At 42.9% G+C, this 21,659-nt stretch overlaps 3 protein-coding genes across 9 annotated transcripts; 1 reads left to right on the plus strand and 2 right to left on the minus strand.

Moving 5' to 3' along the window:
- Positions 1-1,115: 1,115 nt before the first annotated feature.
- Positions 1,116-4,021, plus strand: LOC146389578 (uncharacterized). Its single transcript, XM_084922933.1, has 7 exons — positions 1,116-1,584; positions 1,669-1,728; positions 1,990-2,082; positions 2,500-2,541; positions 2,644-2,673; positions 2,747-2,908; positions 3,417-4,021. Exons 1-7 carry the CDS (start codon positions 1,531-1,533, stop codon positions 3,657-3,659), a joined length of 684 nt encoding a protein of 227 aa, XP_084779059.1. The 5' UTR covers positions 1,116-1,530; the 3' UTR covers positions 3,660-4,021.
- A 300-nt stretch (positions 4,022-4,321) lies between these two features.
- Positions 4,322-10,625, minus strand: LOC146389579 (uncharacterized). The gene is made up of 2 exons (XM_084922932.1): positions 10,477-10,625; positions 4,322-6,102 (listed from the first exon to the last, which is right to left on the minus strand). Exons 1-2 carry the CDS (start codon positions 10,546-10,548, stop codon positions 5,044-5,046), a joined length of 1,131 nt encoding a protein of 376 aa, XP_084779058.1. The 5' UTR covers positions 10,549-10,625; the 3' UTR covers positions 4,322-5,043.
- A 2,289-nt stretch (positions 10,626-12,914) lies between these two features.
- Positions 12,915-21,238, minus strand: LOC146389580 (motile sperm domain-containing protein 1-like). 7 transcript variants are annotated; one of them, XM_084922957.1, is made up of 7 exons: positions 21,160-21,193; positions 20,648-20,785; positions 14,436-14,715; positions 14,278-14,353; positions 13,982-14,199; positions 13,728-13,883; positions 12,915-13,206 (listed from the first exon to the last, which is right to left on the minus strand). In XM_084922957.1, exons 3-7 carry the CDS (start codon positions 14,638-14,640, stop codon positions 13,178-13,180), a joined length of 684 nt encoding a protein of 227 aa, XP_084779083.1. In that variant the 5' UTR covers positions 14,641-14,715; positions 20,648-20,785; positions 21,160-21,193; the 3' UTR covers positions 12,915-13,177. The 7 variants fall into 7 exon arrangements, with proteins under 7 accessions (XP_084779083.1, XP_084779084.1, XP_084779082.1 ...); XM_084922958.1 differs by lacking the exon at positions 21,160-21,193 and adding an exon at positions 20,854-21,153; XM_084922956.1 differs by lacking the exon at positions 20,648-20,785 and having other exon boundaries at positions 21,160-21,238.
- Between the last annotated feature and the right edge of the window lie 421 nt (positions 21,239-21,659).

Consider the following 21,659-nt stretch of genomic DNA (forward strand, 5'->3'; position numbering starts at 1 on the left):
ATGGAAGGTGAAGACACATCTGGAGGGACTGGACATCCATCCTGTGTCAGGAAGAAGAACCTGAGTGGCAGCTGATTGCAGTTCATCATTTGTCTTGTAAACCTAAATTCCTCAAACATGTATTTAAGAGAAGTGTGTTTGCTGTACTCACCTTTTCCTGGTCACTTCTTTTACAGGAGCAAACGAGTAAGAGCAGCTCAATCAGCTGCTTATGAGCTCTTAGAATAAACCAGTGTGCCAGCTTAGGGGAGTTTGGTTAAGGTGTATTTGTAGGACTTTGTGCGTATATAAATAAGTCTTCCATGTGTTGTGTTGTGCTTTGATGTTTGCTTACGTGGATGATCAGTGTGTCATTTGGTTTGCTTGGTTTCCCAGATATGGGTTATACAAGAGGCTCACCTGAATCAGGTAGAGTATAAAAGCAAGCCAGTTGCTATTAGAAAGGTTTGGGTTCTTTGGTGTGTAAACTCATGCTTTTCATGTTGGTGGATAAAGTTTATTCCAGCAGGCTGAACTCACAAGTCACATGACCGGATACTCACCCTGAAACGGGAAGGACTGGACTCACAAAGTTTTCTACTTTCAATGGGATTTTAAAACAATTCTAAAAAATGAAACATTAAAAACAGCCGCACCTTCATTCATTTAAATAAATTATTTGAACTGCAGGATCTGAAAATTCCCATCATTCAGAAGTCAGACCTGAGATGTTCAGGAGGGAGATGATTAAAAAAAGGTGAACTGTGATAGGACGATGAATATTAAAGTAGAATTTATTATGAAACTGATGGTTGTGTCTAATCTGGTTTATTGTTGAGCCTCTTCTGTAACACTTGGCTTCCTCTCTCTCTGGTGTCGTGTGGTTGTGTGGCAGGAAGTCCTGCTGGTTGTGAAATGTGTTTACTGCCAGCTGAATGTGTTGTTGTGTTGGTTCACCGCAGCTCCATGAATCTGACACACACACCTCATCTGGAAGTACTTTTATTCCAGATACTTTTTCTTTATCTTATTTCGCTTCCTCTGACATCATCAGTTTAAACAAAAGTTAAACTATACAAAATAAACCCAAAGTCCTGGATCAGAGGGCGGAGCTCTGGACTAATGAAGGGCCTGGACACACCTGAGGAACCACAAACATCCAAATATGTCCTGAGGTTTGATTTCTCCCCATTAAAGCAGGATGGAAGCACTTTGAGCTTCGCCATGTTAAACAGCTGCTTCCATCAGAAGAAACAATAAAACATCTGCATGACTGCTTTCACATCACACCCTTACTGCAGTGAACACTTGCTCTCACACACAGAGACACTCCCTGCCAGTATAAATCAGCCTGTTGTTGATGTTTCTCTTGATGGGCGTAACATCCGTGGGAGGGGGGCAGGGACTGAGGGCGACATGATGACATGACACTTCCTGCCAAACACGCAATAAAACAGACGGAGCAGAGCAAGACTCGGTCAGAACCTGCAGGACCCCCCACAGGACCAGGATTACCCCGGACCTCCAGGACCGCCCCGAGCGCTTGTTACGATGTGGCTGCTTCTGATGATCGTCAGCCTGCTGGATCAGAACCAGGCTGCGCCAGTAAGGCTGGATCATACTGGTCAGTTCATGAGTCAGACATGAGGCTCATCTGTGACTCTGAGACGTGTTTGTTTTTGTCTGCAGCATCCAGGAGACCTCCACAGCCTTCAGCTCCTCCTGCAGAGCCAAGTGGACCAAACAGCAGTGAGTCAGTGCAGTACAAGTACACAGAGTACTCTCAGTTCTATGTGGCTACAGCTAGAGCAGTAGAGTCAATCAGAGTTGTAGTAAACTTGTATTTTGAGGTGTTTTCTTCAGGCAGATATTGATGCAGCTTCAGCCTGAGCCTTGTGTTTCCCACACACACTGTAACATGTGTATCCAGATAAAACCCTACTGCCTTCCTTACATTAAAGCATCTTCATCTGAAGTTCTTCAGTTTCTAACATCACTGTGTGTCTGCAGCCTTCGGCCCCTCCTGACCCCGCTCAGAAGATCACTTCCTCCTCCTCCTCCTCTTCTTCATCAGTTTCCTCGGAGTCAAGCCAGAGTTCAGAGGTCAGAGGTGACCTGAGTTACAACACAATCTCACTGTATACTCTGAGTCTATTTGCAGCTTTGAGGTTAGAGTCTGGTAAAATCTTTAATTTGGTAAAAACTGAACGGAGTCTGGTCCTGCAGTCCAGCTAATGCAAATATCTGCTATGTCTTGTTAAATGATCACAACATAAAATGGTACATTATTCAAAAACCTCAGCAGCATCCATCAGAAATAATTTTATAATATGTCCTCCATCTGCAGTCATTACGTCCTGACACGTGCTGAGTTTTTTCTTATTTGTAGTTTTTTAACTTGTGGATTAAAAGAAAGAGAAACTGCAGCTTTAAAATGAGCGTCACTGTGGCATGTGACCAATCAGCTGTGGTTATTAAGGACAGAGTGACTGAATCAGTCCGTTTGGTTGATGTTTACAGGGTCCACAAATGATGCAAGAACGGCAGAACCTGGAGAACACGGTAACACACACACACTCACACAGCTCCCTGAACAAATATCGTCACTCTTACTGTGCTACAATGTGTGATGTCATGACGTGTGTGTGATGTCATATCCTGCAGGCTGTGGAGCAGGTGGACTCCTCTCAGGAGGTGAGCCGTCACTTTGATGTAAATAAAGCTTATTTTAATGAGATTAAATGTTAAATGTGTGTGTGTGGGTCAGAGTGAGGAGCTCCTCCAGCCTCCCAGTGACACCAACAGCACCACCAGCACCAACCTGTGGATCAATGAGCTAGTTTTACTGGGAGAGAGAGCGGGCGAGCAAGAAGGCGACGGAGAGAGAGACACCAGAGATGGAGAGGACAGCGTGGAGAGCCAACACAGGGTGACATCACAGTGACATCACACACACCTGGGCAATACTTTAAACAAGAATGTTTGATCTGATCTTCTGGAAGATCAGATGAGTGAGACTCTGGGGCGCAGACAGCTTAAATTATATTATATTCTATTACATATTATATCTATTATATTATGTTACATTGATGTTGATGGATGCTAATATAAAAATATAGGATATACACCTGTCAGGTTTTAGGTTATTTCGGTCTGTAGTCCTGTGCAGGTCACATGACTTACAGCAATAAAACTAAAAAAAAAACGAGTTGAGACGAGACTGAAAGCACAGCTGGTTCAAACTGATTCCTGATTGATGAAAGTGTAATGATAACGCATTAGGTGGGCTTGTCCCACGTCTCCTGGTTGGGTCTATGAAAATAACTCAGCCTCCCCCTCAAGTCAGCTCGTCGTCTTCTTGGCTCCTTTAGGTTCTACAAAATAAATCAACTCTAGTGTGACTCCCCCCTTTCTTTTTTGACCCCGCCCCCTACCAGCCTTTGCTGATGACCTTCCACCACCTCCTGACACGACCTCGGCACAGAGAACCCGGTCTGATCTCAGAAGTGGCTGCAGAGGGAGGCGTGTCTGAAGTTGGCGACGTGGGCGGTGCCAGAGAGGAAAACTCTGAGTTCCTGCGACTGTGGGATGACAGCATTGAGCGAGAGGCCGGGCTGACCTTTGACGTGCCTGACCAAGGCTTCCATGGAGATGAGGCGGGGCTTGAGCTGGGACTGTAGAGGCCATCCCCCCATTGTTATGATCACTTATTAACCAGTGAATGATTATTATTAACTACTGAAGCGTCACAGAACATGTAGCTCCACATGTTAAATGTTTAACTGTCCCGATCAATCAAGCTCTGAAGTTTTAATGAGCACTGAGCATGAAAGCAGATCATCACACAGTGAAATGACGCCGAGATATCAGCCTCTGTTTGGATCCCAGCAATTTAACCTGAAACAATGAGCTGAGTTTGACTGTAAATAAACGTGTTCCCATGTTTTGTTTTTTTCTGTTTGAGCCTGAACATTTATTAAACTAAACTTCACATCTGTGCCTTGTCTCTGTTTGGTAATAAAAAGTTTAAATTTTTCATGAACTCCAGTTCTGTTGCTTTTCCATTTAAATATCACCATGCTTGATCCACTGTAATTATTGAAATTGTTAATAAAATTGTGGAGTCTCAAGCAGCTGCATGTTTGGCTGCACTGTGATTTAGACTCATTCACCTGAATCTTTTTGGTTTATTTTTAGTCATTTTGCTGATTTCAGGTCAGTTTTTATTAGTTTTAGATATTTTTTTCTGATTTTTTACACAATAAAACTCAGATGACAAAGAAAGCTGTGACATGTTTAGATATTTAGGTTATTTTCTTTGAAACTTACAGAAAGGCCCAGACTGGTTCGCATCCCTTTATTTTTTTGTCAACAAACATTATAATAAACATTAATGAGGTTAATGATTTCATTTTACAGGCCCTGAAAAGGAAACAAACTTTACTTTGCAGCAGAAAAAAAAAGTAAAACAAATGCAGTTTTACTTCGTTTTAGTTTTTTTTTTTCCCCCAGATAGTGGTTCAGCACTGTAACAACATAGCTTCGGAAAAAGGCAGGATCAGGGCAGCTTCTACAGGAAGCACAAGTTTGTGGTCCTTAAAGAAGAAGTGTGCCATTTATCGTCCTAACAGGAGCAAAGGGTTTTGATTGGGGGCTCTGAAATGCCCGATATGCAGAACTGTGAGCAGCTCCTGGTGGTCTGTGGATCTCTGAGGACATCTTCTCCTCTGGTTTTATAGCAAGTTTCTGGAGGTTGGTTCTGGTCAGTCTCATTTTCTGTCCCTACATTAAATAAATGTTTGTCGTCTTTAATTGGGTGTTTGTTTGTTTGTTTTTAAATCTCCCATAGGTATTATTCACAGTATTAATTTAAGAGTGCAACAGAAAGTTATTCATTTCTGTTGCTCAGCGTTTTTTCCCCTCACAGCAGCACACTGCAACAAGCAGACCACACAAATGTGTTTATGATGTTCTGAACAATAGAACAAACAGATGGAATTCCACTGCAGACATTAAAAAGGAAGAAGATCTGAAAATCTTCTACATGAAACATGAAATGGTTCTTTATAAAGAGACTTCTGCTGATCCCGGCTCCAAGTTCTCTGTCCTGTTCTGATGTTGTTCTTGGTGTTGTTTGAAGGTGCCCTTGTGACGGAATGTTTGCCCGCAGTCCTCACACCAGTATGGTTTTTCTCCTGTATGGATTCGCATGTGACATGTCAGGCTGAACTGCCGACTGAAAGCTTTCCCACAATCATCACAGCTGTACGGTCTTTCTCCGGTATGGATACGCTGATGTTTCCTCAGAGAGCACGGGCGGGTGAAACTCTGCCCGCACTCCTCACAGCTGTATGGCTTCTCTCCAGTGTGAGTTTTGCTGTGTTTTTGTAAAATACACTTCTGCTTGAAACTTTTCCCACACTTGTCGCAGCTGTACGGCCTTTCTCCAATGATAACTCTTTGATGATTTTTAAGGGAGCACATGTGAGAAAAAGGTTTTCCACACTCCTCACACCAGGGCGGACTCTCTCCGGTGTGGATTTGCTGGTGGACTTTCAGGGAAAATTTCAAAGCAAAACTTTTACCACACTGGTCGCAGCTGTATGGTTTCTCTGCTGTGTGCAAACGTATGCAGTGAGTGTTCAGACTACATTTTAGAGTAAAAGTCTGACCACACTGATCACAGCTGTATGGCCTCTCACCGGTGTGACTTCGTTTGTGCTTCCTCAGATGGGACGACTGAGTGAAAGCTGAGCCACATGTGTCACAGCTGTACGGTCTCTCTCCTGTGTGAACACGCTGGTGGCTCAAGAAACCACTTAGTTGAGTAAAAGTGGAAGGGCACTGATCACACCTGTATGGTTTCTCCCCGGTGTGACTTCGCTCGTGCCTCCTCAGATGAGACAACTGAGTGAAAGCTGAGCCACATGTGTCACAGCTGTACCGTCTCTCTCCTGTGTGAACACGCTGGTGCGTTAAGAAAGTCTGCAGTCGAGCGAAAGTGGATGGGCATTGATCACAGCTGTACTGTTTGTCATCCATGTGAATCTTCCGATTCTTGTTTGAGGCGTTGTCATGGTGCTGGGAGCCATGATGTCTGGGTCTCTTGTGGCCACCACGTTTCTATGGCAAAAGAGGAAAAAGAAGGACAATTTGGTACAACAAAGTGAATGTAATTACAGAGACAACACACAGGTTCAAAAATGCTGAAACTGAGCTTTGAAACCTGGTGGAGGAGGGCGGATGGAAAAGGGGAGGAGAAATACGTGTGAAACTTGAAAAATTAGAATATCATTCAAAATTTCATTTTTTTCAATCATTTAGTTTAAAGGCTGAACCTAATATAGGATAGACATTGCAAAGCAAGATATTTCAACCCTTTATTTGTTATAATTTTAATGATTATGGGTTACAGCTTATGAGAACCCCAAAATCTCAGAAAATTAGAATATTACATGAAATCAATAAAACAAGGATTTTAAATACAGAAACGTCAGACCTCTGAAAAGTATAATCATGCTTATGTACTCAGTACTTGGTTTGGGCCCCTTTTGCATGAATTACTGATTCAATGCGGCGTGGCATGGATGCTATCAGCCTGTGGCACTGCTGAGGTGCTGTGAAGACCAGGATGCATTGTTCAGTCTCATGTCTCTCATCTTTCTCTTTGTAATGCCCCATAGATTCTCTATGGGTTTCAGGTCAGGTGAGTTTGCTGACCAATCAAGCACAGCATTCCCATGGTCATTGGACCAGGTTTTGGATCTTTTGGCAGTGTGGGCAGGTGCCAATTCCTGCTGCAAAATGAAGTCAGCATCTCCATAAAGCTTGTCGGCAGAAGAAAGCATAAAGTGCTCCAAAATGTCCTGGTAGATGGCTGCATTTACTCTGGACTTAATAAAGCACAGTGCACCTTTATCTTCCACACTTTTCCCTTCCACATAACTTTCTATTAATGTGCTTTGAAATAGCACTTCAGAAACACCCAACTTCTTATGCAATTACTTTTTGAGGCTTTCCCTTCTTATGGAATGTGTTAATGGTTTTCTGCACAACTGTCAGGTCAGCAGTCTCCCCCATGATTGTGATTCCTACTAAACCAGACTAAGAGACCATTTAAAGGCTCAGGAACCCTTTGCAGGTGTTTCGGTTTAATAAGCTGATTAGAGTGTGACAATTCTAATTTTTTGAGCTTTTGAATTTGGGGTTTTCATAAACTATAAGCCATAATCATCAAAATACTAACAAATAAAGGCTGGAAATATCTAGCATTGAATGTAATGAGTCTATATAGTACATTAGTTTCACCTTTTAAGTTGAATTAATGAAATAATTGAACATGATATTCAAATTTTTCGAGTTTCACCTGTAGAAGAGGTGGACAGAGAGACAAGTACGTAGGGAAGAAAAGGAGAAGAAGAAAACGCAGATACTGAAACAAGGAGGAAATGTTTTCTTTCTTTCCTTATTAACACGTCATTTCATTATCTTCTACTTCCTTTCTTCTTCTCTTCTTCCTCATTGGCTTCAACCTCTCCTTAATTTCTTCTCACCCTCCTTGTTTATTTCTCTCTTAGTTATTTCCTTCTCTTCCTCTTTGTTTGGTTCTCTATCTTTCTATCCACTCTTCTTTCAAACTGCTTTCCATCTCTACCTCCTCCTTTCTTTCTCTCTCTCTCCATGTTTACTTCTCTCCAATCTCACCTCCTCCTTTCCTTCCCTGTTCCCTCCCTGCCTAATTTCTTCCTCTCTCCTTCATTGTAGAACATGTTTAGCTGAGGGAGGATAACCAGCGTTATCACACTGACCTCTGAGTGCCTCGTGCTATCCTCAGATTCATGCTTCAGCAGACTGCAGCTCATTGTGAGCTCTGCGCATGAAATTATTTAATAAAACTAGAGCTGGGCGATACCACGATAACAATATGTATTGCGAAATAACGTCACGTGACTTGTTACGTACAGCACAAGTGCCAAGCCGCACATGTGTATTTGTTTGGGAAGCAGCCAGCCGCCGTGCCGCCCGGGTAATGGAGGAAATGAGTGTGCCGACTAGAGAAAAATCAACCGAGAGCGTGACCGAAGGTTACAGAAGAGAAAACAGATGATTGTTCCAATGCCGGAGAGATTGTCGAACGGAAGAGCCACAGAAGTTCCGTAGTGTGAAGGTATTTCGGCTATTTCGGCTATTTCAAGTCTGACAAAAAACAGAGTAGCGCACACTGTAAATTGTGCCGAAAGCAAGTCTGGAAATACAATAAACTGGTGCATGCTCAGTCTCTGACTGGAAGCGCTAATTCGTCATTCGGCTTTTGTCAGACTAAACTGTTAAAACTGTTTGAAAAGCTAAGCTATACAACAAGGAGAGATTGAGAATTTCCTTTTAGTTCTCAGTTTATTTGATATTGACAAAAGTTAGTCAATTTTGTCTGTTCTTCTGTAACACAAACTAAGATTTATTTTTAGAATGAATATTTTGTTTCTAAGTGGAATTGACAATTTAGTAGTCCGTTTTGTTTGTTCTATTTTGAAACTTAAACGCTGCCTTTTGTGTAGTTTGCAATATTTGCCTTTATTTATCTGAAAAAGTCTCATGTTCCTTAAGTACATCTACCCTGTTGAACTTATTATGGGAAATAAATATTTAAATCAAAACAAGCTGCTGATTATTTCACATTTTACTTGTGAGCAACGGCACATTTAAATCTTACAAATATAGTCATTTGGCTTATATCGTGATATATATCGTTATCGCCTGAAATGAAAAAAACATATCGTGATATGAAAAAATCTTATATCGCCCAGCTCTACATAAAACTGAACACAAAAGCAGCTCACTCCGGTTTGGCTCCCAGGCTGAAACAATGTTTTTGTTTCTGACTTTGTCTCGAGTCCAAACTCTGACCATCTTGTGTTTCCTCTGCAGGGAGAAACTAGTGCGAGTACATTATGTGTGGACATCACCCCCCGCAGCTCTCTATTATTATATTTATTATTTATTTGTTTAGTTTTGTCTGAGATTCTCCACTTTCTCTAAGCTGTTTTCTAATAAACTGTTGTTGAAGTTCGCCGACTTCACAGATTGTTTTGATGGTAGAGATCAAACAGAGACAAGAACTTCATTTGACACTCTTTATTTTCCAAGCATTCAGTGAAGACATATCTGGAGACCAAGCAGCTAAGAGCTCTCTATGGGCGAGGTCTGGCTAAACAAAGGGATGCACTCTTCTATTTAGGGTCGTGGAAGCTGCTCTCTGTGACACACCTCCTAGTACTTTTCTCTCTCTCTCCATCTCTATGGTGACACCACTGTCTCCGCATCTTATCTCGCTCACCTTGGTCTACTCCCCTTTCTATGCAAGCTGCTCACATTCTTTGACTACACAGAAGCACGCCTGAAACTAAAGCAATCTGAAACACAATTAATACAGCATGAAATCAACAGAATTACTTTATTCAATTTAAAAAGAATAATTATCATTAGCTTTGTCATTTCCATTACTTCATTCCACACTATTTTGTGCATTTTTTAAGCTGCATCTCCAGCATTTTTGTATTGAACCATGTGTTCTCGCTACATTATTAAGAGTTTTGCGAGTTTAGCTCAGAGATCATAAACTCAGTCCTCGCTGCCAGTTTTTTGACACAACAAAACTCTGTGGATGCTCTTAGAGACTGCATTGTGGAGAGCACACTGACCAGCTGCATCACTGCATGGTACAGCAGCACTACTGCTATGGACTGCAAACACCTGCAGAGCGTGATAACAACTGCAGAGACGATCATCTTGCATATTAAGCGCATAGCTGTTGGTGCCATTAAAAACTGTCTTAAGTGATTCAGGATTCAAGCGTTTATTGTAATATGTACAAAGAAAAGTATTTCTCTGTGTATTGAAATTCTTTCTTTGCTATCCACACACACAGATGCCTGGTTAATATTTATAAATAGAACCGACAAAATACAAATAGTATAAATAAATAAATGAAGACAAAATTTAAGTGTGAAATAGATGTAGTGCAAGAGAGCTATAAGAACAATCTGACTCTTTCTCCGTACAGATGCACTAACCTGTAGTTATAGAGGAGATGCAGTTTCTTCATCAGCCTTTCCCCTGTTTTTATTATGTTTTATGGCCATGAACACGTTTGAATCTAGAATTCCAATATTATCCATTCAATTCCGCATTAAAACATTAAAAAACTCAAATTGTTACCTGATAATAATAATACCACTTTTAAAGCCGTTTAAATAACCACCACGGCTTCTGGGGGGACGATTGCTGAGTTTACGAGGTGCACCTAAACGCCCCATGCATTCCTGACGGAGCCTACAGCTTGGACCGTAAGTTCTGATGCAGACGCGCACATTGTTTTCTTAAACTGCGCGGCTGTGTCCCGATGGTTGTTTTGTCTCCTTTCTTCTGTCAAAGTTAAAGCCTGAACAGGAAGTCCCTCGTGCCCCTTCACGTCCTCTTTCAGCTGTGATAACCTCTCACCTGTAGCTCAGCACGAGCTGAGGAGGACTCCTCTCCGTTGCTGTTCTCCGTGTCCCGGCTTTCCTCCTCCATTATTCCTGCTCTGCCCCTGTTCCGCCAAAACTCAGCAGCTCGTCTCAGTACTCTCTCCAACTCTCGCGGTGACTAAAAAATAACGCGAGAAGAACAAAAACACTCCATGGCCCTTCTTCAAGTACGCGAGTCCCATGAGTCCGGCACGCACAGACTCGGGATTTGTACAGCGTACTTGATGATGTCACAGGTCCGGAGTTTTTAATGCCGTCCCCTCTTAATTTAACTGTGATTAATATGTTATGAAGCTTAACTTTAATCTCAGCCAAACCGATTTACTCAGGAACAAAGAAAACACTGAAATAAACCAAACATTAACATTTAGAAGTGATCTAAGTGACTTATATATCATGTTTAACCTCAGCAGCGAAATCTCTATTAATAAAAATAATGTACATGTATGCCTTAATAAAAACAAACAGGTGAGATGTTAGGACGCTTTATTTTTATTTTAGTGGACACTCAAAAATTACAACAGACAGCTGCTGGGGTTTGGAAGAGAACTGAACAAATATTTAAAATATAATCTGATCATTTTGAAGCAGCCTTCAGAATTTCCACGTATTAACATGCTGTTTTTGTTCCCGGTGAAAATGTTTCCTCCTGAATTGAAATATATCTCAGCCAAAACGATTTACTCAGGAACAAATAAACCAAACATTGACATTTCGAAGTTACCTAAGAGACTTATATATCATGTTTAACCTGAGTAGTGAAAGACCATGGGAGGGTTGAAAACGATGTGCCGACCTCTCGGTCTGCTATGGAATTGGTGGGCAGTGTTGGGAAGGTTACTTTTAAAATGTATTCCATTACAGATTACAGAATACATGCCCCAAAATGTATATGGAGCTGGTGGGTAACCGATGTCTCGGAAAACGTCGGAGCACGTTTGGAAATATGTGATATCTTAATAAATCGAGCAGATATTTGAAGCTTACACAGCTACATTCTCACTTCAAAATAACTTAAAATTTTATTTTCAAATTCAAATTCAAATTTTATTTGTCACACACACACAACCATACACAGTATGACATGGGGGTGAAATGCTTGTAGCTGTGCAATGCCCGACCATTAAATGACAGTGGCTTTATAGTATTTACAATTTACAGGTTACTACAAAAATTTACAAATTAACTTAGAAATTTACAGTAAAAAATGTGCAAATAGCAGAAAGAGATTATAAAGATTATAAATTATAGGAAGTGTGCATAAAGAAAAACCAGAGTGCGTGTGGTGATGTGATGTGTGGGAGAGTCCAGTCCTACACCTGGTTCAGGGCCCGAATAGCCTGGGGGAAGAAGCTCCTCCTATTCTGCGACCCAGAAAGAGTAATATTTAAAAGTTTTAGCTGCGCTCCTCCGCCATTGCCGCGTTTGGGTTCTGGACTGATGACGTATCACGAGTACACGAGAATGCAAGTACGCACAAGTACGCATATTGAGACAGGCCCCTTGTGTATTTCTTTATTGACAAACATCTCCGATGGTAAAGTGTTGGAATCTCATTCTGGACTCATTTCCTTCCTTCCTTATTTCCTTCTTCCTCCTCGTGTGCTTCACTCAGCAGGTGTAAATCACCTTCTAAATGAGGTGAAAATAAATCTGAGTTTGTTTCTTTACATTAATCTGGAGTGAGCCTCATCTGTGACACAGATTATAATCTTTTTTTATTAATTTATTGTTTTTCTTTTCTACGTTTATTCTTTTAAATGTTTTTAACCTGTCAGAACGGCTCCTTGTTTGTGTGAATAATAACAAAGTTTAACAATAATATGAAATGTCAGACTTCAGGGGAAACTTGTCCTTCAGAGCCATTGTGTGTTTATCACTGCATTCAGGGTTCAGGTTCATGGATGGGAAATCTGCTGCTCACTTTGCTTCAGGTCTGAAACTGATCAGCGATCCCAGAGGAACATCGAGAACGATCAGCACTGATGATCATGCAGAAAGATGCAGGGAATTCTTTTAAAGAACAGGTTTTTATTCATGGCAGTGAAGAAGAAACTGGAACTTTTCCATCAATTACTAGTTCATGCATTACTTGATTAGATGAGGTTTTTATCAGAGACTGGAAGGCCAGCTCTGTAGTTCTGATGGATAACGACGCATCACGCAGAAAAGATGATCCTCTGTGAACATTTTACCATCAGCAGTAAAACTTCAGAGAAGCTGAAGGTCAGACACACACATCTGATTACACAGAGTTTACCTGCTTTGTTTGTTTTATTTTATTTATTTATTTATCCTGGATATGTTGAGCTGCACTGAGCTTCTGTAAAAACTTTATTTAAACGTGTGAGTACACTCTGGTCAAAGATGATGTGTTGTTCTGTTTACAGTTAAATAAAGACTTGAATCCTCTTAAAATCATCACTTTCTGTTTTTATTTACAATCATTTTATTTACGCAGCATCACAGCTTTGTCACATGTTCGTCGGTTTAATGTCCATTTCTTCTCACGGCGCTCGTATCCAACTGTTCGTCAGTGGTCGATGACTCTCTCCGCTCCGTCGACACGTTTAAATAAAGCTTTTTTGAACACGCTACTCGCTGTCCCATGACAATCGTTTGAGGGCTCCTCCTGTGTGGACGACGGTGAGGCCACAGGTCGCTGCAGCATGATGTCACCGTAGAAACACCATGGTAACAAGACCTGCGAGACAACCACAGTATCACTGCTTCATTCTCTACCTCCTCATTTCCTTTTCTGCCTCTGTCTTTGTATGTTTTTATGTACTTCTCAATCTTCAACTTCTCGTTCCCTTATCCACCATCTCATTTCCTTTTCTACCTCCTTATCTCCTTCGCTTTCCCTCCAACTACATTCCTGTTTCCTTTTCATTCCTGCACTTCTCTCCTAATTCCTTCTCTATATCTGGTTTCTTTTCCGCTTCCTTATTTTCTTTTCTATTTTCTTGTTTGCTTCTTTATCTCCACATTTCCTTCTGAGACTCCTTCCTTTCTGCTCTGACTTCTCATTTCCTTAACTGTCCCTAGATTCCTCCTTTCTTCACCTATAACTGTTCTTCTCTACTTCCTTGTTTCCTTCTCTATCTCCTTCAATTCTTTACTTTCTTTTTGCTTACTTTTCCACTGTCTCATTTGCTCCCTGCCTCCCCTCTCTCTCAGGTCATACAGACGTGTGTGTGTGTATGTGTGTGTGCGTGGTGTTACCTAGTGTGTAGGCGCAGACCAGCTTCTGATTGGTGGAGACGTGCAGCCAGCGTGGAACCAGCGAGTTGCTGTCAGTGTGCAGGGGGAGCATCAACACTGTGACACACAGCACCGCCACAGCCACACACACCGCCCACTGAGACGCGCTGCGCACAGCTGCAGACACACACACAGAAACATCATCAGTAAGATCAACTTTGCACCCGCGAATGCACTGCTGCAGGAACCAATCAGAGCACTCCATGGTGCCTTACCTGTGCAGGCAGGCAGGTGTGCCTGTGTGGGCAGGAGCTGAGAAGTAGGACGGGGCGGTGCCCTTTGTTGACCTCCTCTTTGCTCCTCTTCCTCTTGTCCTCCTCTAAGCTCCGCCCAAATCTCCCGTCGTCCCACCTGGCCTCCGCCCCTCACCTCCATGCGGAACCGGTCCCTGCGGCCCCAGTTTCTGGGGGAGACGTCCAGGTGACGCACGACCCTGACAGGAAAACGAAATACTTGATTGCATGTGAGCGTCGTTATGGATTAAGTTTTAAATAAAGTTTGAAACACTCACAGGTCGACGCAGGACTTGGCCCGGATGCTGCCCTCTGCCTCCACCACCCTGTAGAACGAGGGCGCCGTGCACCACACTGTGAGGACAGAGAGAGAGGCTGTTAGAGGATGTTAGAGCCAGTGGTGGCGTGACCAGGGCCTAAACATGGCTGCACTCACTCTTGAAGCTGAGGCTGAAGCTGTAGGGGTTGTAGAGGGTCAGCACCCTCCTATGGGAGCTCCTCTGCTCTGCGTAGAACACCATCTCCGAGGGGAACAGGAAGACGGCAAGACGCGGCACGCCCCCCACCGCCACGCTCTGCTCTCCTGCCACCGCCGACTCCCCCTCGTCTCCTCGCCCGTCATGGCTCTGCCTCCTCCTCATTAGTCCGCTCTGTGTGGAGCCCCGCCCGCGGACATGATTGGAAAGCTGTCATTGGATACCTAGAGGTAACACCGCCTATCACCACAGCGAGAGAAAAAAAAAATTTAACGAGGAGAAAAAAAGTTTCTCTTTCCTAGGCTGTGGCTCCTTGGTTCCTCCTCTGTCTCCTTATTTTGTACAATGCCTCCTTGTTACTAGGGCTGGGCTATATCATACCGTTCACGGTAATACCGGTGTAATTTTGGGCAACGATAGGAAAATGAAATATCGCGATAGAATATGGGTAAAACGCGCATGCGCAGTGCCTTTGTTTACATACGCACATGGCGGTGACGCAGAATGAGAAGAGCGAAAGCGGATCGTTAAATGAAACAGATGAACCAGAACTGGTTTGTAAAAATGCTGCAACTTCAGTGGTGGGGAACTGGTTTGGCTTTCGTCCGTCAGATACACAACAAAGCACTATTTTTGGTAGAGCATGCTAGCGGGCCGTCGTTATCACCGTGTTGTTTGGAAAATGCGGCACACTTAAAATCAATCCTTTGATTTTTCTGAAAGTCGACAGAGCCCCTTATAATCCCGTGCGCCTTATGTATGAATTCTGGTTGTGTTTACTGACCTCGAAACGATTTTATGTACACGGCGCTCAAAAATCTGTCAAATGTTTTAGTACGACTTTGCTAAGCTACGAACCCGCACCGCTTGATGGATTGTTGGAGCATTACGGCTATATTAGGCAGGCGCCTCGCGGAGTGATACGTACTGTGCTTCAACATAATATTACTGTATTGTGTGTGTATAACCTCTTTTTAAGTTTTGTGCATATTATACATGGTTATGCTGAGGATATGTCGGCCAATTTCCACTGGAAATGCCTTTTGGTTAAACTGTCAGCAAGGAATTTGCATTTGCACTGTTACATTTTTATATAACTTTAATGCACATGAAAACAGCTGCTTGTTTAAGTGAAAATACATTGATGGGGTTTTTTTGCACTAATAAAATTGTGGAGTTGTAAAGTATTTTACCTCTCCCTACTTTTTTTCCCCTCCTCCTCGTCCTTTCTGTGTCCTCATTTCCACCCTGCCCCCTTTATTTACCAACTCATTTTTCCTTCCTGTAGATAACCTGCTGTTAGTTTGGTATTTTGTCCTAATCCGCTTGCCGTACCTCCGTGTAGGTGTGTGTATGTTTTGAGTGGTACAGGCGCCATTCCGTTATTGAATCCAAGCATGTAAGTTCTCTGCTGCTGTGCTGGTTAATAAAACCACGTTAACTGAGTTTACTGCTTCATCATTGTCATACTGGTGAACATACAACATGGTGTCAGAAGCGACGGAACACGTACTTCGTAGTTGATGGTATTTTTTTTTCCCGTCTCAAGTCTATTTTGTGGGTGCATTTTTTGTATCCGGACTACAGCCGACATGGCGGAAGGATTCAGGAGGCCCGACCCGCTTGTTTTCGATGGTAATGTTGCTGAAAATTGGCGCATTTTTGAGCAAGAGTATGACATTTTTATAGCGGCGGCACACTCTGACAAGCCAGCGCGCACACAAGCCTACATATTGCTCAACTTAGCAGGTCCCGAAGCTATAGAACGGGAGCGGTCTTTTGTTTACGCACCAGAAGCAAGAGAGCCCGGCGATGGAGGACGAGTCCTCATTCCTGCAGAATCGAAGGAGGATCCTGAGTGCCTCAAAAGGAAATTCAGAGAAATGTGCAGCCCACAAACCAACGTCACGATGGAAAGACACAAGTTCAACACGCGGAATCAGAGGACTGGCGAGACTCTTGAATCCTATGTAAGTGATTTACGGATTAAAGCAAAAAGCTGCAGATTTGGTGATCTGAGTGAAGAACTAATAAGAGACAGACTAGTTTGTGGCATCAACAATGACAATTTAAGGAAAGTGCTACTGCGTGATAGTGATTTAACGCTAGCAAAAGCCATATCTGTCTGCCAGATTCATGAAATGACTGAAGAGTATAATAAAACACTTGCTTTTCCTCAACAATCTGCGACAAATGTTGATGTGCTCCAGCCCAAATTTACAAGAAAGCACAGAGGAGATAAAATGAAAATACAAGGAGACAGGTCTGAAACTCAGCATGTCACTAACTGTACTAACTGTGGGGGCGCTCATGCTGCAAAAAAGAGTAAATGTCCAGCTTTTGGGCAGCAGTGTCATGCATGCAAAAAGTGGAATCATTTTAAGAAACGGTGCAGAGCCGTTCAGCCTACCCAAAACGTAGCAAGACACAGAAAGTCAGTTCATCATGTGGAACCAGACCAAGCTGATGACAGCGGAGATGACACATTCTACGTTGATGGAGTAAACCTGCAATATGCGATCCATGCAACTGATGTGCATGTGGAACACAAAGAGGAGGTTTTTGTCACTGTGCAGATTAATGGGATTCCTGTTGAGATGAAAGTGGACACAGATGCTAAATGTAATGTGCTTCCCAAGAAAACGGCTAACATTATAAGAGCAGATAAACAAATGAAAGCGCACCCCAAGTCCGTTAACCTAGTAGCATTTGGAGGCAGCAAGATTCAAACCTCAAGTGTAATTAGGCTGCAGTGTTTTCTGCATGGACAGTCACGTGTGCTATCATTCTTTGTTATTAATGAAGATGTTCAGCCAATATTTGGACTATGTGCATGCAGAGAAATGGGACTTGTATCATTCAGCAATGACATCCACCAATTGAGCACGTCTGCAGATGACCTGTCACAACAGCTTATCACAGAATACAGTGATTTATTTTCTGATGAGCTTGGAAGGTTGCCAGTCACCTATCGCATGACACTGAACCCAGATGTGAAACCAGTTGTTCGCCCAGCACATCGCATCCCTTTGGCCATGAAAGACAGAGTCAAGGCAGAGCTGGTCAGGATGGAGAAATTAGGCGTCATTACTCCTGTCTCAGAGCCGACAGACTGGGTGTCTTCTATGGTAGCCACCAACAAGAAGGGCAAAGATGAAATCAGGATATGCATAAATCCTCGAGATTTAAACACTGCTCTGAAAAGACCACACCATCCCATGCGCACAGTAGAAGAAGTGGCTGCAATAATGTCAAATGCTACTGTGTTCTCTGTTTTGGATGCTAAGAACTCTTTTTGGCAGGTGTCATTGGATCAGAAATCATCCATGCTAACCACCTTCAGCACTTGTTTTGGTCGTTACAGGTTCCTCAGAATGCCTTTTGGTCTTAATGCTGCCAGCAAGTTGTTTCAGCGAGCCATGGAGCAGATATTCGCTGGGTATCCATGTGCCATCATTGTTGATGATGTACTCATCGGCGGAAGAACCATGAAAGAACATGACGACAACCTGAGAAAAGTCCTTGATCGTGCCAGAGAAGTAAACCTGCGACTAAACCCATTAAAGTGCAAATTCAGGTCAGTTATGTCGGACACATTTTCACAAGCGAGGGGCTTAAAGCAGACCCTTCCAAAACAGCCGCAATCAAAGAGATGCCAGTTCCAACAGATGTCCAAGCCCTGCAGAGGTTCCTGGGGATGGTCAATTATCTTGGAAAATTCATTCCAAACTTCAGCCATCTGACAGCTCCTCTGCGACAGCTCACACACAAGGACAGCGAGTGGATGTGGGACACACAGCATCAGACTGCGTTTGAAGCACTTAAAGAGCACATGTCTAATCCACCTGTTCTGTCATATTATGATGTCAGCAAACCTGTGACACTAACATGCGATGCATCACAGTATGGTCTTGGTGCAGCTTGCTTACAGGAAGGGCGACCTGTGGCATATGCTTCACGTACTCTGACAGACACTGAAACCAGATATGCTCAGATAGAAAAGGAGCTGCTGGCTGTTGTTTTCGCATGTACAAAGTTTCATGACTACATTTATGGCAAGCCTGTGGTCGTAGAAACAGACCATCAGCCACTGGTCACCATACTAAAGAAACCCATTCACGCTGCACCAGCCAGATTACAGAGGATGTTGTTAAGGCTCCAAAAATACAACATCACCCTCACATATAAATGTGGAAAACACATGTATCTGGCTGACACACTGTCTCGTGCTCCCAACAGCTCCACTTTCCAGCAGTCTGAAGAAGAGGACAACTTTGATGTCATGACGGTGAGCTGCATCTCTTCTTCACGCCTGGAGGAACTTAAAGGACACACAGCTGAGGATGAAACACTGCAAGCGCTCAGCTCGTTCATCAAACATGGTTGGCCACAACGACTCCACAACCTTCCCACGGCGGTTCATCCATATTTTCCTTTCAGGGATGAGCTGACTGTGGATGATGGCATCATTCTTAAAGGTTCCAAAGCCGTGATCCCAAAATCCCTGCAAGGAGACTACATCACCATCATGCACAGAGGACATCCCGGCGTAGAAGCTACCAAGCGGAGAGCACGGGGGATCGTCTTCTGGCCGTTCATGTCAAGAGATATTGAACAAACAGTTACTTCCTGCTCGGTGTGTAACAGCACTAAATCTCATCAACAAAAAGAGCCCCTTCATCTGCATGAAGTTCCAGATCTTCCTTGGTCAACAGTGGCTACAGATATCTTTGAGTGGCACTGTCAGCACTATTTAGTAGTAGTCGACTCATACTCAGGCTGGTTTGAGATTGACCTGCTAAAGGATTTGACATCAGCGACAGTCATCAAGAAGCTGAAAAGACACTTCTCAGTTCATGGTGCTCCACACACTCTGATCTCAGACAATGGAAGGCAGTTTACAAGCCAGCGTTTCAAAGACTTCGCTTCACAGTGGGACTTTCAACATGTCACCAGCAGTCCAGAGTATCCTCAATCCAATGGGCTTGCTGAGAGAGCAGTGTGCAGTGCTAAACAGCTGATGGAGAAGTCACACAGAGATGGCACTGATGTATTTCTCAACCTGCTGAATCTCAGGAATGTTCCACGTGATGTGAACCTGGGTTCCTCTGCAGAACGACTTCTATCCAGACAGACTCGAACTACGCTCCCAATCACAACCAAACTGCTTGAACCACAACACCGTGAATCTGAGAGAGTGAAAGCCCAACTTCTCAACAAGAGACTGACTCAGAAGGTCTGTTATGACAGATCCAGCTGACCACTTCCACCTCTCAACGAAGGACAAGTAGTGAGGTTACAGACCCCACAGGGTTATGACCGCACAGGTGTGGTGAAGGAACTTTGTAAAGAACCTAGATCCTACCTGGTACAGTCAGATGGAAACACTTACAGGAGAAATCGCAGACACATATTGCCTGTGTCTGAGCCTGTTACTGTTCAGAAAGACACTGATCATCATCATTATGATGGACTGCAGGGTGTGGGTGAAAACAATGATGTAGAACAGTTTAAAGACAGCACTCATGTTGAAGCTCTTCTGATGTTTTGCATTCTCCAAGACCTTCCAAGAGTGATGGTGTTTACAGGACACGCTTTGGTCGTGTGTGCAAACCAAATCCAAGATATAGGGATTAATTGGGTACTGGTTAAAACTCAGAACATTTTCAGGTTTGATGTTTGATCCAACAGTAACTGATGTCCATGCTTCAAGTTAAATTCTGTTTGAGGTGATTTTCAGTAGTAATCATATTTAACTTTATACAGCAAAATGATATTTTTGTCATGTTTATTTCTTCCATCTGGTTGCAAATTTAAATGTTCCTAAGGATCAGCGTATGTCACCTTTATGCTGTGATTATTATTATTCAGTATGCATTAAACTTTATATCCGCTTGGGGATGTACTAAAGAAGGGGGATGTAGATAACCTGCTGTTAGTTTGGTATTTTGTCCTAATCCGCTTGCCGTACCTCCGTGTAGGTGTGTGTATGTTTTGAGTGGTATAGGCGCCATTCCGTTATTGAATCCAAGCATGTAAGTTCTCTGCTGCTGTGCTGGTTAATAAAACCACGTTAACTGAGTTTACTGCTTCATCATTGTCATACTGGTGAACATACAACACTTCCTCATATCCCTCCTTCCTGCCTTTTCTTTGCCACCATGATTCTTACCTGATACCTTGCTGCCTTCTGTACGTCTTTCCTTCCTTCTGTTTCTTTGTTTACTTTTCTACCTCCTCTTATCCTTCTGTGCTTCTTCCCTTCCTTCTCTGTTTCCGTGTTTACTTCTCTAGCTCCTCGTTTCCTTCCCTAAACAAACAGGACCCAGCATGTAAACAGTGGAGAACAAACACAGGTAACGCCTCATAAATAAGTACCTCAGCTCCTGTGTATCCCTCCGCTGCCAGCCTGTAGTATAAATTGTTTATTTCTGGATCTCTGTGTAAAAAACTTCACTAACAGACTTTCTGTTAGTGAGCTTCCTGCTGTTTGCTAACGCTAGCTGCCCAATCACTCGCCAAAACACCGGTAACGTGACGCAGCAGAAACTGTCGCCAGCTCCGCGATATGATCTCCGGCTGCCGGACGGTCACACCGAGGCGTTTTATGGGAGTTTAATCCGGTAAAAAAACCAAAAAAAAAAAAAACAACAACAAATAAAACTGCTCAGTGTTTCTACTCACCGCTGCCCCGGATCTATTTCCTCAGCAAGCTGTTGCTTATGATAAATCCCTCCCCCTCTCTAGCTCTAAACCAATGAGCGTTCGGAAAGAATACCAGCCTTCTGTTGTTTTGTGTGTCACATCAGACTCCTTAGTTTGACGCTGTGTTCAAGCTGAAATGATGGTGGCAACAGTTGTAATTCATTTTTAATTCTGAAACTAAACAATAAATCATTTTGGATGTATAAAAGCCATAATATTCAAGAAAATGGTACAACAATGGTTGCTACAATGTTTCAACCATGCTACAAGAAAATGCTTTCTTTCTTTGGCTCTCGGAGGAGGCGGACGCATCTTTCACCGTCTCCTTCCCTTATTTTTCTGGATTATCCTTTTGTGTTACACATTTCACTGTTTTTTTCCTTTGCCTGTACGGTCGGCAAGGTCTGTCATCTCGGTTGTGGGCAACTGCAACAGACAAATAAAGGCTATCATCTCATCTCATCACAATGGTACAACAT

The sequence above is a fragment of the Perissodus microlepis genome, chromosome 3, assembly GCF_051167445.1.
Source record: "Perissodus microlepis isolate ML-2025 ecotype Zambia chromosome 3, ASM5116744v1, whole genome shotgun sequence".
Taxonomy (NCBI): domain Eukaryota; kingdom Metazoa; phylum Chordata; class Actinopteri; order Cichliformes; family Cichlidae; genus Perissodus; species Perissodus microlepis.

Coding starts and splice junctions, on each gene's coding strand:
- LOC146389578 (XM_084922933.1), top strand. CDS start 1,531: ATGTGGCTGCTTCTGATGATCGTCAGCCTGCTGGATCAGAACCAGGCT. Junction 2,674..2,746: donor AGGTGGACTCCTCTCAGGAG/GTGAGCCGTCAC, acceptor TGTGTGGGTCAG/AGTGAGGAGCTCCTCCAGCC. Junction 2,909..3,416: donor GCGTGGAGAGCCAACACAGG/GTGACATCACAG, acceptor GCCCCCTACCAG/CCTTTGCTGATGACCTTCCA.
- LOC146389579 (XM_084922932.1), bottom strand. CDS start 10,548: ATGGAGGAGGAAAGCCGGGACACGGAGAACAGCAACGGAGAGGAGTCC. Junction 6,103..10,476: donor CAGCTCGTGCTGAGCTACAG/GTGAGAGGTTAT, acceptor CTTTTGCCATAG/AAACGTGGTGGCCACAAGAG.
- LOC146389580 (XM_084922956.1), bottom strand. CDS start 14,640: ATGAGGAGGAGGCAGAGCCATGACGGGCGAGGAGACGAGGGGGAGTCG. Junction 14,354..14,435: donor CTTCAGCCTCAGCTTCAAGA/GTGAGTGCAGCC, acceptor CTGTCCTCACAG/TGTGGTGCACGGCGCCCTCG. Junction 14,200..14,277: donor GCCAAGTCCTGCGTCGACCT/GTGAGTGTTTCA, acceptor TTTTCCTGTCAG/GGTCGTGCGTCACCTGGACG.